Source organism: Uloborus diversus, unplaced genomic scaffold (assembly GCF_026930045.1).
Source record: "Uloborus diversus isolate 005 unplaced genomic scaffold, Udiv.v.3.1 scaffold_12, whole genome shotgun sequence".
Lineage (NCBI taxonomy): Eukaryota > Metazoa > Arthropoda > Arachnida > Araneae > Uloboridae > Uloborus > Uloborus diversus.
In genome coordinates, this window is record NW_026557876.1 from 263,905 (window position 1) to 284,389 (window position 20,485).

Here is a 20,485-nt window from a genome sequence, read left to right on the forward strand (position 1 = left end):
AGTTTTGAGTAAAACTCGTATAAAGATTACATCCTAGGTAGGCTTTCATTGAATTTTTTTCTAAATCATGCTGTACAGCGGCACCTACCAGGGCTGCTGGTACTATCTCTTGCCCCAAGACAGAGGAGGGGTCCACCTACCATGTGTGCTGGCTGTCTCCAAATTTTTAATTTTGCCTCTTGCATCCCTTTGCTTCTCACTAACTCATATGACCATGAGCGGTACTAATTACCTTTTAGAAAAAAATTCTTTTTTTTTTAAAGTATTTTCTTAAAATTGTATTGTACGTATTCAAACTAATGAATAATTATTAGCAAATAATTAAAATTTATAGCTTGTTTCAGTTTTAAAATGCTATTTATTTCAATAGTTCTTGGGTAAATCATCATAAAATTAGCCTAAAAGCATTGAAAATTCATTTTACAAAGCGTTTTATTGTTATCATTATTTTTGAATCATTAGAACATCCAGTATAGAACAACATATGTAGACTATAGCAGAAAATTGAAGCACGCGTAATTCTGATGTAAAACCTTTGCGTGGAAACAATTAGTAAACGTACTGTGTAACAAACACAAACATTTCAAAAAAATATTGCAACACATGTTTTGAGGCAATAAGATAACCTTTTAATGCATAAGTTGTAATCTTATTGTTATAAGTAATACGAGTCAGCAGTAAGAGGGGGCGGAAGTTAAATCAAAACACAATTTTAAAACATTTTCAGGAAAATTTTAGTGCAATAAAAATAAAAAAATAGGCAGAGAAGATCGGATGAGGAAATAATTCCGTCTTATACGCTTTAAATGATATAATAATAAATAGGAACTTTGAATAAACTGTAACCAATGATCAATGTGTAAGTAAATGTTAAGAGAGAAAAAATAATAAAAACCTTTAATGTTTACGTTTTAACATTTTTTTTTTTTTTTTGCATAGACAACATTTTTTTGCGTTAATGAATTGAGTGTCATTTGTCTGAAAAAAAAGAGAATTAACAGTGTTTTTTTTTCCCTTTATACTTGATTTTCTTCGTATAAAAAACGAAAAACTAATTCAAATTAAAATGCAACTTCAAGATCTAGATTACATACCTGTGATAAGTTGAAATTGAATTACTTGAATTACATACACACCGATCATAATTAGTAAAACTAATATATTTTCTTTTTCGATTTTTTTTTTACTGAAATTATTTTAAAACAAGGCGGTGAGCTCTTGGTGATGCATATATTGTGCCGAATATGCAAGTATGCAAGCAATTGTAAACGTAAATAATTAATTCTTAAATTTAAAATGCACCACAGAAACTAATATTAAACATAAAAAAAAATTTATTCTTGATAATTAAATATAAAGCCAAACTAGAAGCCAAATTTAGCGTTTTTATTTCAAAAATTCGTTTGCAAAACAATGAAAACTTTTAGGTAGTGAAAAAAAAATGAAAAATTTCAGACACAAATACTTAAAGCTCACATGCAATGTTCGGATTTGTTCTTTAGAAACAACTTTAATGCTCGAATTACAAATAATAAATTTTAAAAATCGCATTAAATCTATTAAACGCTGTAAAACTCCAAATCTTTTAAAATATTTTCATTTTTAATTTTCATATCAATCAATTGTGTATTATTTTCCATTTTACATAAGAAGACATCCTAATGTACCTAAACTTATTAGTTTCAGTTTTTATCATAAATAGTATTGTAAAAGGTAATTTATTTTTAAATGCCAAAACAAAATATACAACTTCAAAGACGTTTTTTAAATTAGTTTTGAAACTTTAAACTTCTTTATCGCAATCCGTAATTTTTACAGAATGAAAAAGTATTGACGAGAAAAAGTTCTTTTCATATAGCCGCACCTTTTATTTATTTTTTTAATGCCTACTTCTGAGATTGCATGTGGCTTTCAATTTATTCAGTGCGAAATGGTTCCTCATCCCTCCCATAGATGAGGGGGTGGGGGGGATAAATTGGATATTGTTTAATGTATTTCTGCTTTAAAAATCGTGAAGACATTATTTATAATGATAAATCACTGTAGTTGCTGATATTGATTCAATTTATAAGTGCTGAGCCAGCTGAGCTTCTTTAGACTTACAATTTATTAATCTGTTTTAAGAATTCATTCAGATTGCTTATATGCAACATAAAACACCAACTAATATAGGAAATTATGATTGGTTACTGTAGCGTAAACCCTTCCTCACTTTCTCTCTCTGTTTTTTTTTCCTTTAACTAATTTGTTTATTTAACAGCAAAACTGAAATTTACTTCAGGAATGTTACTACGGCATAAAATTTAAAGCTAAATGTAAAAACAATCCGTGTTATATTCATGAATTAAATAGATGTATCTAAAAATGTAAGATATTTTCTCTTTAAAAATCAAAACAAATCACATAAAAGTTTATGGATAACTTTCAATACGAATTAAAAATTCTATAGCATAATTGTGGATTGTCAACTGAAATTTTTAAGTTGATATTCATTTTAAAATTAACAAAAGTCCTCAAGAGAACGTTATAAAAAGGATGTTTTGCTTTTTATTTCTGAGTGAAATATCCAGTATATTTTAAATCAGTGGTTTCCAACCTGAAGCGATTACCCCCAAAAGGTTGATTTGGTTCCTCCAGGGGGCAATGAACATTCAAAAAAATATTTAAACGATAATAATAATAATAATAAACATAAGTAATAAACATAAATCATTACATTTTTTCAATTTTTAAATTCTAATGATTTGTGTTTATTATAATAATAATAAGAACATAAATCATAAGAATTTAAAAATTGAAACAAAACAGCAAATATTGAAAGTGAAAACGTATGCAAAATCGATGGTGCAGTGTTTAGACAAAAAATCATGAGTTTAAAAAAGAAATGAATTAAGTTCAGGTGGGTCATGCACATCCTCATATCTTGGACAAGCATACGAATTGTACTCAGGGCAGGTTCTGGATACCGGAACAAACCATTCTCTCTCTTCTTTTTTTTTTTTTTTTTCAAGTTTAAACTGCCAAAGTTTTTTATTCTTCCAAATCCTAAATTTTATACCAAAAAAAAGAAAAATGTTCTGCTGTCTTTGAAAAGTACATTAATAATCTTAGTTTATTATCTCCCTTCAAAAATTAATTACTCTTGAAAAAAAAAAACATAAAAAATGTGTGTAACAATAAGTGGATAAAATTGGTACAGTATTTAGTCTTTAAATTAAAATTAAGTACAGTAAAACCTGTAAAGTTGACCACCCTTGTAAATTGACCACCTGTCTATGTTGACCTCTTTTGTCAGGAACGGAATTAGTCCTATCTTATATAATGAAGAAAAACATCTGTAACTTGACCACCTGTCTATCTTGACCACTAATGTACACCAAATTTGGTTTGGAGTATTGTAAAAAACCCTTTGTATGTTTACCACTTGGTTTATTTTTTAAAACTTTCTTCAGTAAATTATTTTATTATGAATTAATTTATTATTATTGTATTATTATTATTATTTGATAGCACTCTAAGAATTTTTAATGCTTTGATGACGGACTAGCATTTTACTAACTAAACAGCAGCATAAAGCTTATGCTACTCTTTATTCTCCAAACTTGTTTTTTTATTTGCTATTCTATTTGAGATAGTTTTTTGTACTTTGTTCAATAAAAATAGGTGTCAGTAGAAAAGTACAAAGTGTTTTCTTTCAGTTGCAATAGGTTGTGGCAATACTGGAATTGTGCTAAGGCCCGGATCTTTGGGACCTCTGCAACAAAATGGGTAGGGCATCTCCTTAGTGGCCAGCAGTGTCTATTTGTAAAGTTAATAAGTCTTAATGCTAGTTTTTTTTTTCTTTTTTTTCCTTCAATTTCTAGGGCCATTAGTCCCCTTGACATTTTAATTTTGCCTTCATGAACTGAGAGAGTCGAGCTTGTTGCTCTTTGTGCTATAAGTGTTACATAAAAAGGCTTCAAAAAGAAAGTTAGTTGAACTTGAAATTAATAAAAAGTATGAAATATTAAAATGAATTGAAAAAGGAGAAAGCCAGAGAAAATTAGCTGTCACATATGGAATTTCTAAAACTACGGTGTCAAATATAGTTTAAAACAAGGAAAAAACAAGACTATTTGAATAGTATTTTTAATTATGGTTTCACTTTCAGTAATGTTAAACAATGAAAGTTAGTTGAATAGAAAAAGTAATAAGGGTGAGTTCCTCGAAAAATGAATACACAATGCGAGAAATGACAAAAAATATTTCAAAAAATCATTACTGCCCTTTATAAGTTGACCACCGGTCTAAGTTGACCACCAAAGTACTGCACCGCGAGTGGTCAACTTACACAGGTTTCACTGTATGCAAAAAATACCTAATACTGATTTTACGTTGCTCTAAAATTTGCTTTTTTCAAGGAAAAAGGTAAGGGGGGCGAAGGATAAAAAAATGTTGGAAATCACTGTTTTAAATATTTATACTGTTTGTACTTTTGTAAATTTTATTTTTGCTAAACGAAAATAGATGAATTGGACGGTGTTATACAAAAATGAGTTATCCAAAAAAAATTTTCAAAAAAATAGTGAGTTATTCACATAGGTTGGCAGATAAACTGATACACTACGGGGATACAAAGACGATTTAAGCCAAATTCTGAATTAATATGCCTTCTATGAAGTTCAGCTTAAAACTCAATTTACTCAAAAGTACTGCTTGGTGGGTTGACCCATTTTTGTGTAACACCGTCAATTTGTTGGAATTATAACCGATAGTTCAAGTTCTTATTATTTAAAGTGCTGATGACAAAAAATAAATAAATAAATAAATAAAAAACACATGATTAAAAATATTTAACTTAACTAAAAAAGATTCTTGTCACCGTTGGATTTAAAACACATGCAATTTGCAATCCCATTGAGCAGTCAACACGGTGTACAACAAATGACTTGTTTTTTTCCTCGGAGATGAAATTGAGGAGATCTCAAAATTATATCTAATTGGTTGAGAAAGTCATGGATCTATCTATTGCAAAGTGCTGGGAAACAACAAAAAAACGAAGGATGAAAAGAAAAAAAAGAGCTTTTTAGCAGACGTTTTGCTCCTATACATTCTATTCTTAGAATGGCGCCTTCCTTTTATTTCATTAGAAAAAGGTTCAATGTAATCTTTTCCCAGACAGTCTCAGATCGTCTCAGATGGCCACAAAAAAAAACCCCATCCCCAATAAAACTCCTTACCAGAATTCCAGGAAACATCCAGGGTCTTTAGGAAAACATCAATCCCGGACACATACGAGAGATACCCATGAACCCTGAAGGCTTCGCTTGGGACGAAGACCACCCAGCAAAGACATTGTTTCGTTTTCCCTACGTAACAAGATACGGTAATAGTTAGGCAAGAACAGAGTAACCTCCTGAGAGTGACCGTTGGAAAAGGAGCTGCTGTCCTCCTCTCCCCCCCCCCCCCTCCAGTTCTCGCTTCAGTCCTCGACACAAGAACGGTCGACCTAGCTAAGAACTTTTTTTTTTGAAATAAAATTGTGGAAAACGGTACATACACACATTGAATGTATAGAAAACGGCCCGAGTTAAGGACGGCCCATGCGGAATTTTCCACATCTCACACGTGGCCAGTCCGCCCCTGGAATCCTAAGTAAAACGTGTACACATTCTAATTATGGATATTTTTGTGTACTTGCTCATTGGGGCTTTTAAATAAAATATATGCAATTTCGAAACAAAATTTCGCACTCCGATGTTACGAATAACACCGATTTTGCGTAAAAAAGTTTTGGTCCCGATGAATTCGTTGAATCGGGGTAAGACTGAAATAAAAATGGCGTCACTTGTTCTGATATTTCATTTGAAAGTAAACGAGACACGGAAGGGACGGAAATCATGAGTCAAGTCACTTTTGCAAAAGAGGAAAATAAATTTTATACTCCTGTGAAAGAAGACGGATTAAAATCGTACCTTTGGCACTCTTGAATTCGAACTTGATGGCTTTCTACAGAGAACGCAAGATACGCAATTATATTATATTAGGTGTTGCGGGAAAAAGAGAGAAAGGAGATTTTTGCAATTGGCTTCTCCTCTCTAACAGTCATGGAACCAGGGTTGTGTTTTTTTTTTTCAACAGTGTCCGCACTGAACGCATGAAATCAATTTTTACCATAGGCTAAAAAGAAACTGCAATCATTGTTCAAACAAAGCACAATAAAAAAATCAAGTTAACGCCAATGCTTCATATTGGAGAGGAAGAGCCCCCTGCGAAAACCTCTCTACCTCCGCACTGGAATTCTGTTTCTGTCCTGCATGAAACAAAAGCAATCATGCGTAGTGGAGAGTAGGGACTCTGTGTCCACACCTCATCACATCACCGCGCCTAAGCGCCAGAAGAAGAAGAAGAAACAAAAGCGTTTAAAGGTTTATGCAACAGAGGCCTTGGTCGAAGACCCACCGTCGTCATTAATGGGGACTGGGCGACGTTAAATATGCTCGTGGTCTCAATGTCCTCCAAGTGAAACGATACCTCTGGGGGTGCTAGTACTAGGTAGCTATTAGCTCCTGGGCTAGTTCAAAATTCTCACTAACTGTTCGATCCGGTGATGGTGCTGCCATCTATCGGTATATAAAATAATGGAGGCAAGGCACATAGTATGCAGTCCTCGACATAAATATAGTTGAAGTCAGTTGTGACTCTTGAATAGAATAGAACAGAGGCCTCAATCGCCGAAGAAAGAGTAAGTCGCATTTCATCGGGGCGCCTCGGAATGTGAAACGCCATCATTTCTTCATAAGTTTGAATTTGGGAAACTTTTTTTTTTAGGTTTTATTAGGAGTCAAGGATATTTTGCTTCATTTAGGGGGGGGGGGCAGCAGATTTCAAATTTGCCTAGAGGCGGCATGGAGTTAAATTCGACCCTGGGGAGTTTGTTCAAAAATTTCGGATGGCCCCTCCCAAAACAATCGGCTGGATCCGCCACTGGGAATTTTTTTTATCCAAATTGAGTATATGAACCCTGATATGTAAATTTGAACCCATCGATGAAGATTGGAGAGAGATGCAGAACCTCAAAAGACTCAATCCAAAGATTATTTAAATTTTTGTTAACATGTAAGGCTTCCAGAAAATCTAATTCCCTTGCATTTGTAGGCCTGCAAAGGGTCTTGGCCTCCGAAAAAACGAAATGATGCCCAGGGTTCGTACGCTCCTTCAAAACTCCTTCATTGAGGAAATTTTTTTGAAGGGCCCTTCAAACTCCTTCATTTTGGTTTGAACTCCTGCAAAACTCCTTTCTTGTTCAAGACTACATAGTCTTCCTCTATGACAGTAGCCTGAACTACTTCGGTTGACAATTTATCTGTGTTACAAGAGCGAAAAAAGCGATTTTGATGTAATAATTTCGTATATGTTTTCCATAAGGATATGATTTACAAATTGATCGTTGAAGTTATAAAAGTTGAGAGTTTAAATATTATTGTTAGATGACTAAGACATTTCATAAATGAAGTAAACTATGCTTAAACGGTGCTCGACTATTTTTTCAAGTTTTATGATTATTGCTTTTCCCTTCACCCCACTCTCAGCTGCAAAAGTCAGCTTGTCTAATTATTATTAAAATATTTAAAAATACATAAGCAGATGTACTATATTAAGTGATTGTGTTAAAAAAACAATCGTTTAGCAAATCACAGTAATGCTATTGTAAAATGAGTCATCCACAAGTGATGTCAGCACGGTCTAGGAAGATTGGGCGCCGACTATTGGACACCGCATATTGGGCGCCGAGCATTTTGGGCGCCGGGAACTTAAGGCGCCGAGCATTTTGGGCGCCAAGAACTTTGGGCGCCGGGAACTTTTGGCGTCGAGCATTTTGGGTGCTGGGAACTTTGGGCGCCGAGCATATTGTGCCCCGTATTCCCGGGGCCTAAAATGCTCGGCGCCCAATGTTCCCGGCATCGAATTTTGAAACGCTCTCAATACTTACGTTACGGTAGCTACCGGTTAAATAACCACGTGACAGCTAATGATCACGTGCTCCAATCAACTGCTTAGAATGGTAACCGGTTGATAATAGAACGCTGGGGTTAGTGACCGGTGAGGTTCGTCGAACGCAAGAAATGCTTGCGTTCGCCTTGCTCAACTGGTAGTTACCGGTTAATCGATCACGTGACATCTAATGATCACGTGCTTCAAATTAATACGGTAACCGGTTGATGATAGAACGCAGCGGTTAGCAACCGGTTACTCAGTGGTCGACCGGTTAGGATCGCCGAAAAAAACCAATTACAGTACATTGGCGAAATGAGAAATAAAAACGAGCGCGTTCTATTAAACAGCATGGTAACCTGGATACATTAAAGCAACCCCGAGTAAAATGTAAACAGAGCCGCCCCTTTAAATTGTGAGGTAGAAATTGCAATGCGAAATATTGCTGTTTAAAGTTTTAGTTCGTTTTAATTTCACGATTTACTGTTTTTTGTGTTGTGAAATATTTCCGTTTTCGTAGGGTTTCTTCTGAATCTTAATTTACGTCTGTATTGTTGTTATGTTTGGAAAATTCTGCTTGCTGTAAACATAAGCAATAAACTCACATTGAAAGAGACGCAGAACAGATTTTAACATGGTAGATAATACATGCTGTTTCAAAATGAGTTTCTTTGACTGTTGATTTTTTTTTTTTTTATATTCTTGAGAATAGTAACTGAAATACAATCTGAGTGCGCTTCTCTTATGTTGTTGATGTTTTAATTTAATGGTTTTCTCTGAACAATATGTTGAAGATTTTGGTTAGTTCATAAAGTTTTTTAACAATAAAAATGTCGTGAAAAAATCTGTAAAAAATACTACCATTTAATGACCTAAGAAGTACATTTTATCTCAGGAAAGAATATACTCCTTTTCATTTAATTTGTAATTTCACCTTCATCTGTCTCAGTTTTTAGTTTTATAAAAAAAATAAATAAAAAGGGGAAAGGATGGGTGGGAAGACGTTGAGTCACTGCTCCTATGCTCTGTTGGGCTCGTGAGAATTTGAGCGACCTGTGTCAGCCTTTGCACACTCCCCCCCCCCCCTCCCATTTCCTAGAAAAATTGAAATGACACGTTTGGCTACCACCAACTACTCGCAATCAGTAGTCATTGGCCCCAGGAACTGTAAGCTGTTCCATTTCGATTGTTTTATGCTCCGAGCTTGTGTCACTCCTTAACTGTACTAAATCATTATAGTCTAATAGGTGTGAGTTCATTTGTATGCTAATGATAATAATATATTCAGAGCTCTAAAATTTTTTTTTTTTTTTTTTTTTTGGTCTTGTTAGTTTTGCCTGAATGAACTGATAATTGATAACAATTTGCAGATTGCACCAAAAATCTTAATTATATTAAAATGCTCCCTATCAAAGGAGTTTACAGCAAATATTGTATAATTGACTTTGAATTCATAGCACCTGTGATAGTTAAGTTAGAGGGGGGAGGGGAGTCAAAGTGAGTGCCCTTGGCTAGTGCATTGTTGCACCCTTTGAACTTGTTCGTTTCCGTTTTTTCCCTTACATTCATGGCATATGAAGCAATCCCGAAAACTTGCAGAAGGGGTTGCTATTCATATTGTATTGTAATTAACTCTGAATTTGGAGCACTTCGGAAGTGATTAGTAGTCGGGGGAAAGGGGGGGGGGAGGCTCTTGAGCCAAAGTAAGCACCCTACAACATGTGAGCCACCCATGTTTTCTTTTTTAGGTTCAAAGCAATCCATATAAGTTTGCAGAAGGAGCTTGCAGTTAATTATTCTTACATTATAATTAATTTTGAATCCATGGCACTGTGGAAGTGGAAGGAAAATTGGGGGAAGGGCCAGATCTGAAGCCTAAGTGAGCGCAAGATATGGTACGCTTCTCCAAGACATTCAATCGTCTTCTCAACTTCATACTTTGTGCAGAATAGGGAGCTGAATAAGATTCAGTGCAAAGGGTTGTGAGAGCCCATGGTGCGCCTACCAATCCTTATGCCCTTATGAATGAAGAACCTTTCAACAGAAGACATTTTGACAAAACTTTATTCTTTTCAAAGTCAAAGAGTCGGAGTCATTTTTCCTCCGATTCCTCAGCCTTGGTTACCACCTGCTTTCTCGACACTAGCTGGCTTATTAGTAATGGCAGATTAAATCAATTAAATTATCTGTCTTATTGATAAACTTGCTGCTTGTAAATGTATTTCATTTAATGATAGTTGCTTCGAAATAAAAACTTTTTGGAATTGCTAATTAGCAGTGAAATAAGAATCAAACAGATCAAAGTGATATGGCATCAAAAAAAAAATTGAGAAAACTACAAGACTGGCACGCATACCTTTCAAGATTCAAGACAGGAACTTAACATTTTGTTTGATTGCTGCTTCCAATTTAAAAGTTAATGATGATTATGAGCAAGGTTTGAAGAAAAACATATTTTTTACACATTTGTCAATTCTGCATGTATGACATCCAGAGACTGCAATTTCATCCTTGTTCTGGACTCATCAGTCTGGAATGGTCAATCACCAAGCTGAAGGCAGATGTCATCTCATTGAAGCTAAGAGTGCCAACAAACCGGTAACCAAATTTAATTGAGCAAATCACAAAGGTTCACAGCAGTGGTGTGCTTCAACTAAACAATCGAAGGCAATGCATAGGTATAAAGCAGAAAGTTACCGCCCTTAAGACTGGGCTAGGGCAGAACTACATGCAATATACTGACATCCCAGTCATGATATCCAGAGACTGCAGTTTCATCTTTGTTATGGGCTCATCAGTCTGAAATATTCAAGAATCGAGCTTGAGAGGCAGATACGAGACTCGTTCAGCTCGAATGAGATGATTTCCGTATGTTGCCTGCAGTTCTACCTTAGCGCTGGCTAAAAGGTGGTAAACTGCTTTATACCAATGCTTTGCTTTCAATTGACGAGTTGAACTGCACCATTGCTGGGGACTCTCGCTGGTGTGTTAATTTTAATTTAGCTACCAGTCTGTTGGCACTCTAAGCATCAATGAGACGACATCTGCCTCCAGCTTAGTTACTGACTGTTCCGGACTGATGAGTCCATAACAATGACGAAACTGCAGTCTCTGGATGTCCTAACCAGGCTGTCGGTATATTGCATGTCTACCTTAGCCCTGATAACTTACTGCTGAATATGATAGTTCCATACATGTTTTTCTGCAACAATGTAATTGTCTTTAAAAGTTGTGCTGTAATTAAAGTCACTGAAATAAAGTACTTTTTGAATACATATCTGTGCATTAAAAACTTTTCAAAAACTAATTAAAAAGTATGGCAAAATACAAATCATCTTAGGATCCTGATTTTGCTTCATTAGTTTTTTAAAACGAAAACGTGGACACTTTAACTACTTTAATTTGGTTTTAAAAAAGTGGTTCATTATCTACATAGTTTAAAATTAATATGAAGTGTTGATGTTCAATATTTTTCACGGATCTTTCTTTTTGGAACACCCTGCATTATGATTCATTAATTTTGTTTATTTGAGGGTGTATTTGGGGGGGGGGGCTTGTCAAAAACATCTTATTCCAACATTTCCCTATTGCTAGTATTGAATACAAAACAAGTTGCTTCAAATATCTCGAAAACTACTTTCTACAGATACAGCCATTTACCTGTCCACTGCACTATAAATGTTGAAAGGTGCACTGAATTTTACTAGTGCCAAACTCCGTCAGTAAAAACTTGATACCATCTGGATGTGCCCAAGTCTTTATGCATGATATTTAGTATTATGTAGCAAAATTCTGAAAAGAGGACTAAATTTTATGCATAAGGATAACATTAGAAACACCATCACCTCACTACTATCCTTGATTACAAAAGCTTTAATTAGTCAAAAACCAATCTAATTTTATTTATTAAATTTATATAGATCTTGCGTGTTTATATTCTGATGGCATTGAAACTTCATTGACTCGACAGGCTTTTGTGAGCCCAAGAGCCTTTTTGTACAAAAATATTCTTATTTTCCTACGTCGTACACAAAAGGTGTATATTTTAAATCTCTGTTCTGTGTAAAATTTTTACTACTTGTGTAAAATTAATTTGTAAATATTACTGTTAATACATATTTGTGTTTGTACTCCATACTAAACCAATTAAAAGACACTGCGGACAGTGCCTTTGGCGCTCTTTAGTGTTGAATTTACTACTAACTCATGTTGAACTATAGTCAAGATTTTCTTAATGTTTTATTATGACGTTTGTAATTTATGTTTTATAATTTGTAAGTTTTTTAACTTTACTTTATTTTATTTTGCTTACTGTTATGTATGTGCATTTTGGTTTTTTTAATAAATCTTATCTTATTTTATCTAAATCTTTTTTCATTGTCTGCTGAGAATTCAACTTTTTAAACCTCTTGTAAGTTTAAATAAATTATAGTGCACATTGTTTTTTACCCTTTTTTATGAAGTAATGAACTGAAGTTGAAAATTTTGACAACTCATTACGCCCTTTCTCAAAATTAATAAATTTGATTCAATTATAATTACTTTGCCAATGAAATAAAAGTTTTAAAATTATGAAATAAAAAACATTTTAATTTAAATGGCATTAATTTTTACTGTTTAAATTCACGGACCTTTGGGAGTCACTGTAGACCCCTTGTCAGCTAGGGGTTGCCAGCCCTCCATAAACATATCACTTAGATTCCAAGCTTGACCCACTATAATTAGGGCAAACCTAACCTGGGAATATTGTGAAGACTACGCAAATCCCAACCACAGCATGACAAAGCTGCCAGTTTAGGTTTAGGGCTTAGGTTAGGTTAGGTTTAGGTTAGAGGCCAGACATGGCCTCTTGTTAACCGCGTCGAAATTTAAACTTCCTATAAGCAGGCCTGTCATTTAGGAGGGTCAATTGCCTCACCGCTAGCTTTGAGAAATTAATGTATAAGGGGTTGTAGTTTTTGCAATAAAATTTATATTGAGTAAACACCCTCCCCCACCTCTCAAACCCTGAAAAAATTCGAAATGACAAGCCTGCTTATACGAAGTGTTAGCAGTTCAGAAATTCTAAGAAATTAAGAATTTCTGTACTTAGTCATGTCTTGAGTAAACCAATGTGATATTAGCCAGTTGTAATAATTACTGTGAATGAGAAACAATTACCTTTTCACAGATTATAGGTAATTCAAGTATTTGGTAAATATTCACTTTAAATTACTTCAGAGTTACCAGAAGATCAGTTTTCAGTGGCTGATTTTTGGGCTTAAGTTGAAATATATTTTTGGGAACCCCTTTGTCTATAATTATTATCATAATTGGCTGGATAGCCCACTGCGAGCTTCGGCCTTCTTCGGGAGATCCCGCCAGGCTGTCCTCCTTTTTGTCGTTGACCTCCAGTTTTTGATTTTAATGAAATCAAAATCAGTGTCCACACAGTCGACTCATCTTGTTTTTTGTCTACTCCTTGGTCGCTGTCCAAAAGGGACGGCATTGAAGACCGTCAACGCAGCTCTATCATTTTCCATTCTCAAGAGATGACCAGATCATCTCATTCTTTAGCTTGGTAAATTTCAAAATATTGATAGCTCTAAGAAGTTTATTAAGTCTTTGTCTATCATACAATAAGTTAAAAAGTAAAAAAAAAGGCTGCAATTTTGAATCATATTTATAGTCTTATGGTCCTGGGAGCCCCTTACAATTTTGCAACATGGTAGATCTGCCACTGCATCTTTAGAATTTTTTTTTTGTCTTGATGCTGTGTCCTAGATATTCTGGTCTAAATTCGGATTTTTTAAATGCAAAACCGAAATACATCGTATTTTCAGAACAACAGTAAGATATCTAATCCCAGATGTAACACTAAGATATCTTACTATTGCTTTGAGGGGACAATATAGGGTTTTGTTTTAAAAAACACAGCCCAGATTTTATTAGTATTTAAAATAGATTGATAGGATATTCCGTTATCATTCTTTATTTTCAACTTTAACTTTTTAATCTACCAGTAGGATGGCTGGAAAGGTAGGAATAATTCTTAACATTTTTTGACCGTTCCAAAACCCAACTAGTTTTTAACTCATACGTAAAATGCATTTTCATATTTTTCGGAAAATATGAAAGGAATATCGTCTGCAATTTGAATTATGCATAACTTCAACACACAGAAGAATCAAACTGAAGTATATTTACGAGTTAAAATACATTAAATCAATACTGAATTGAAAGAAATGTCAAACATATCCCAAAAAATCCATATATTTTTTACATTATATTAGTCAACAATATAACAACTTTTTAGTAATGCTAACAAAATTCGTGGTTGTTTCACAAAATAAGATTGTATGTGACAAAACATAAGTTTCAAGGATTTTTCACAAATTAATTGTGCAAAATAATTGTACAAATATAATACAAGTTAAAATATGAAAGCCATAACGTATGAAGATGAAGCCAAGCTTTCACGACTGCACACGGAGCATTTGTAAACAAAATTTATAAGTCTCAATACAAAATGTAACTAGCGTAATATCCATCCACGACTTGCAACATTTAAAAATTTGATTCATCTTGTGTTCAAATAATTGTTTAATAAGACCAAGAATATCGTTCAGAGATTTAAAAAATACAGAACTTTATGACAATGAGAATCGCGACTATTATAATGAACTTTGTTTTCAAACACAGGTTGCAAGCAGCGGCGCTTGCGCAGAGCATAAGCAGCATTGCGCTCCGCAAAGAGCAGCACTTCGAAATTCTCGTCAACCATTTTGGTAGCTTTCGAATTTCGCCAATGCAGTGTAACTGAGGGTTTCAAAATTCGCTTTCCGGCGCCCAAAGTGCTCAGCGCCCAATCTTCCCATTTTGAAATATAGTAACTTTTCAGTAGTGTTGCCTTTTAATTTTCAAAAATGTTTTCCCCCTATACTTTTCGTTTTGTTTTTAAAAACTGCCTATATGTTTCTAAAAGAAGTTCTTTTATTTCTCTCATTTATTCTTCAAAATTACTTGAAATACTTTGTACGTTTGTGTGTGAGAATTTTATCTTTTTAATGATACTGCATATTTTTCATGTAAACCTCATCTTCTTACCGTGCTGTAATTTCTACCAACTGTAAAACATACTATTCAGATAAATAATGCAAGATGATTGATTATGGTTTGTTTTACATTTCTTTTTAATAAATTATTATTTGGTTTTCATTTAAAATTTGATAAATATCTAAGTTTCCAAAGTTATGCCGGCCGGTTTATCCATGGTTAAAACTAGAGATCCTATGTACGGGGAGATAGGACAACGGCGCGCCGCTGTCCGCCATGTTTAGTCCAAGTGTTGTTAGCTCGAAATTCTGCGCTGTGTGAATTTCTAGATTTCTCACGGAATATAGCACATGAAATCTTTGAAGAATAGATTGATTTTTCTTCTCCTTGTATTTTCATCAAACGGAGTGAGCGCCAAGTCTGGCAATCTGGTGCGAATCGTTTCGTATCGTCACAGCGCTTACAACGAAAATTTTTTTCTCAAAAGTTTGTACATAAAGGTAGAAAACAAACATTCATTAATATCATAACAAGCTTCTAATTTTTTCGATACAATGTACAGTGATATTTGGGGCAGAAGATGCATTACGGTCTACGAGAGTGAGCAATTTGGACATAAAATGGCCGCCGCTCTGAAGTTGTCCAATCTTTTCGTATTTAGGATCTCTAGTTAAAACCACCACTACCCTGTTGTAGGCATTGCCCAATAATAAAAAGACTTCAGTTGCAAAAGCAGCAAGTACAAACCCAAAATTAATTTAAAAAAAAATAGTATTTTTAAATCTGTACCTCAGAGCAAGACCGACGAAGTCCAACAAAAAATGTGATTTTTTGGGGGGGGGGGGGGAATCGTACTCAGAAGCATATTCCGGGGAAGATTTCGATCATTGGGAATCTGGCGATCTGTCTTCATTGGCGACCATTTCCAGTGCCAGCGCGAGAGGTATCTTACCAAAAAAAAAATAAATAGATAAAAATATTTACCCAGAAAATGAGACGACCGCACCAGATCCCCAATCATCGAAATATATCCTCCGATTACGCATTGAGGCATGTGAACGTCCTCAGTTTTTTAGCAGGGTCAATATTTTCGGCTCACTCTATTTCTTTCGAGCCAATATGGTACAATAAAAGAGAATTTATCAATGGCTAGAATATTCCTTTTATTACTTGGTTAATACACACAAAGCATTTCGCACATGATGTACAAAGCAATTTGAAAGGTGTCTCAGAATAATTCACAAAAACAACAGCAGATAAAGTTCAGTCACAAGAGGTTCATACAGTTAGAGCAAAGTCCTGTGATCTTTATTTTCCCTTTCCAATCGCGAGGCACCCGAACGGAATCTAGGCGACTAGAGCTCCGCGGCCCGGGCGAAGTGCCTCAGGTCGTCGTCCGCCAGGCACGCGAGGAGGACGTCGGTGCACGTGGTGGGTAGGGGCCGGCAGAGGAGGGGGAAGCAGCGCAGGAAGCGGTCCTCCAGGGCCCTCCTCTCCCGGACCTCCCCCAGCCGGACGAGGAGGAGGTAGCCGAAGAGCGGGAAATCCCGCGTCAGGAGGTCCCGGTGCGAGAGCCGCCGGATCGCCTCGTCGGAGAGGCGCCGGGTCAGGCGGGAGGGGGGTCGGCGGGCGAGGTCGCGGAGGGAGAGGCGGGACCCCTCCACCCGGGCCTCCCTCATCTCGGCCTCGCACTCGGAGAGCAGCCGGACGCCGCGCTCCTCCTTATCCTTCGAGAGCTGCATCTCTTCCCAATGTACCTCGAATGTCCTCCAGGCGTACGTCGCCAGGAGCACCCTCGCCACACCGTCTTGTCCCCACCACAGGGCATGGCGCAGGGGACAGTATCCTTCTACATCTTTAGCCTTCAAGCGCGCACCCCTCGACACCAAGGCTCTCGCTATCCTTACAAAACCTCTTCTCGCAGCGTAGTGCAGGGGGGTGCAGCCATGACAGTCCGGCCCGTCGCATTCGGGGGTGGCCCCCAGAAGCAACTCCGCCGCGGCCTCCATCCAGCAGTACAAGGCAACATGGAGGGGCGTCCGTTCATCTCCGTCTTTCGCACTTGCGTCCGCCCCTCCCGCGAGCAGCATACTGACGACATTCACGAACCCCCTCTGTGCAGCGCGATGTAGAGGGGTGCTCCCGTCGTCATCCACGACATCCGTGACGCAGTCGGCCTCCGCCAGCAGCTCTGCCGCGGCCTCCTTCTCCCACACCAGGGCCATGTGGAGGGGCGTCCTTCCATTCGCATCCCTCGCCCTCGTGTTCCATCCTCCGTCCAGCAGCGCCCTGACCCTCTCCGTGTCTCCGTTCACTGCCGCCCAGTGCAACGCGGTCATCCCGCACTCGTCCGTCTCCGACGCAGCTCCGTTCTCCGGACGACGTCTCCTGGAAGAGAGAGAGACAGATTCACGTTCCGTTCAAACTGAAAGCGGAAGGGTTCTCGATCACTTTCTCACTCCTGTTCCCATGAAATCTTATCTGAATGATCTCTGGACTAGAAAACCTCCAAAATGAAAGATAACTGTTAAATCTAAACATATTTAACTTGATGCAGGTACGGGACATTTGGGTTCAATGTCCTAAATCCTCACTTCATGATGAATTTTACTAGATTGGAGGTTGAGAGACAGCACACGATTTCCACCAAACTACATTTATTGAGAGCAGATTAAAAACATCGTTACGGTTCACACGTGCTCGAGTGGAAAAGTGAAGCAAAAGTCCCTGACCGTCACAACACCGGCAGCTTTACACATTGGACAACTCTGTTGCCACGCCAAAAGCAAAGGAAGTAAAAAATGGAACAAGGTTCATTTGCATAAACATCAATGATTTAACAACGTTAGCAATTAAACATGAACACAAAACATGGAGAATACTCCATTTAAATTATCTATTTTCAGTTTCGACAATAACAATGATTTATAAGTTGAAACTAGGGTTTATACACAGAAATACTTTTCGTTTAACGATACGATCTGGGGATATCTTTTTGTGTTTCATTGAATGTGCAGAAATATTCGTATACACCCTACATGGGTGATCGTTATTGGGGCTGAAAAATACGTCACGTGCACCAGTGGCAGTGGCGTAACTACGTATCGCAAGGCCCCGCGACGCGGGGCCTCGGAGTCGAAAGGGGTCCCAAAATTTTTGAACTTTGTTTTCATTCAATATTATTGAATTTTTCCGTGAATCAAACTTGGTTTGAAAAGCTGAAACATAAGAGCGTTATAAAAGTTACGGAATTCATTAATTTTATGAAACTGGGGGACAGAGGTGGGCCTCCTTGGACCTATTGACCTAAGACCCCCGATTAAGATATCGGAAGCCCTTGGCCAAACACTTTTTCGGGGCCCTCATGTAGCCAAATATTACAACTTTTTGCCATTTTGGGCCATTAAATAGCAGAGGCTCTAGGTCACTGCCCAGTTGGCCTATTCAGTAAACAGATCATGAGTAGAGAGAAGGGGGCCCACGGTCCAACATCCAAGCACGAAAACCAAACCTTGGCTCGGTACAGAGAGTACCACATGCCCTCCCTAGACCATCACCTGCCACGGAAAGGGAAAATTCCTGAATGAAGAGGAAAGGAAAGAAACAGTCCTGACCGTACCGAAGCCAAATAAGAGACAGCCAAAAGAAGTTTTTTTGGGGTAGGATCTATATTTGAGGGGTGGGGGGGGGGGGCGAATCGGAAGAGGTGTAAAAAATTTTTTAGCTTTGTTTTCGTTTATTTTTATTAATTTTTTCAGAAAATCAAAATTATTTTTAAATGCCTATATTCATTCTGGGCGCCTGAACCTCTTGGTCAAGGGGCCCCCGAGTAAGATATCAGAGGTCGTTGGTCAAACACTTTCTCGGGGTCCTCTTATAGCCATACATTACAATTATTGCTACTTGCTAAAACAGTTTTCGCCATTTGGGGGCCCCCGCAAATGGCCGGGGTTCTAGGTCATGGCCCAGCTGGCCTATTCAGTAAAGAGGGTCCCTGACATTAGGTGGGGAAATCGAACCAACTCTTGACCTCCCAACTTAAAGAAAAGAAATGGAATAGCTACTTTGTTTTAAGATTATTTTTTTTTGCAGGCAACTGTTAATATATTACCAAGTAAGGTTTCTTTTTTTTTCTTCAAAACAAATAAAAGATAGGGACTTTACCAAGAAAGTGAGAAGGAAGAGATCCTCTAAATAATTTCCTTTAATTCACCAAAAACAGCCTTATGTGTTTTTAAACTTCAATTTCGGAAACATTCCGGAAGAGAGTCCAAAAAAACCTCTTTCTTCCTAATATCTTCAAAAATTGCTTAAAACTACTTTTTTTGGAACTTCTATTTTCAAAAATTCCCGGGCCAAGTTCCGAAACCTTCCCCAAAATTTGATTTTTAAACTTTGATTTTCAAAAAAAAGCTGGAACAGTCCCGGATATCTCTTATCGTCAGGTCATGAAAGGTGACCTACAATTGCGGTTCAGGAGTTTAAATTCGGAAAATTTCCGGAGGAGAGCCTCCGGACCCTCAACCCTTTTTGAATTACCAAAGATGATCTAAAATTGCGTTTTAGGAACTTCAATATCAAAACAGTTTCCCGGAAGTCTCATCTTTGAACAACTTCCCCTTCCATCTTACATAACATCCTATAAACGCATTTGTGGACCACTTTGGTTGAAGTTAGGAGAAGGAATGAGGGGGTTCGGAACTTTTGCTTAAAAATCGAAGTTGCAAAAACGCAATTTAAGAATGGCTTACAAACGCATTTTTAAAAATCCAATTTCGCAAAATTTACGAAGCTGGTCCCCAAAGAAGGCCAACAAAATCGAAAAAAATGTACCTCAAATATACAGTAATACGATTTTTAGTAGGGGGCCCAAAATCAGATTTGCTGGGGGGGGGGCAGAAAATTTAAAGTTACACAACTGACCAGTGGCGTGGATAACCGATGGTTTTTTTTAATTGGGGGGGGGGTGATTCGGCGGGCACTTAATTTTTCACCTTATATATACACTCTTAATTCAAAAGAGCGAAAAAATAACTCTTAAAAGGAGTGAAATCTATTGCGAGTGTGTTCATTCTCTCTGAGTGCTAGCTTTATCGAAAAAAGACGCTTTACGAAAAAACCAAGACTAAAACTTTTCCTTATTCGCGTGAAATTCGGAAACACTCCTTTGGAGGAGCGAAAAATAAAAACATTCTTTAAAAGAAGGACTCAAAAACATTTTCATTGGTTCGATTCTGTCACGTGATTTTGTTTAGGGAGAATCTTCTATGCCTCCATGTTCGGCTTAACTAACGTTGATCGCGAGTACCAAGTGGATGTCGCTATCTAAATGTCTTCATTTAATGGTTTAAAACACTATTTGTTGCCGAATGAGGTTTCTGAAGGCGATGCAAAAAACTGCATGGTAAGTACGAAGAATTTTCTTTTTCATTAAAACTTGTAACTGTTAATATTTCTTGAACTGCTCGTATATCGT

The 20,485-nt window shown here is 36.8% G+C and overlaps 2 protein-coding genes across 2 annotated transcripts in view; both read right to left on the bottom strand.

The window, feature by feature from the left end:
* LOC129232388 (26S proteasome non-ATPase regulatory subunit 10-like) overlaps positions 1 to 20,485 on the bottom strand; it is a 165,181-nt gene that overhangs the window by 127,692 nt on the left and 17,004 nt on the right. The window lies entirely within an intron of this gene.
* On the bottom strand, positions 16,232 to 17,454 carry LOC129232389 (26S proteasome non-ATPase regulatory subunit 10-like). Its single transcript, XM_054866539.1, has one exon. The coding sequence runs from the start codon at positions 17,346 to 17,348 to the stop codon at positions 16,365 to 16,367; it is 984 nt and encodes a 327-aa protein (XP_054722514.1). The 5' UTR covers positions 17,349 to 17,454; the 3' UTR covers positions 16,232 to 16,364.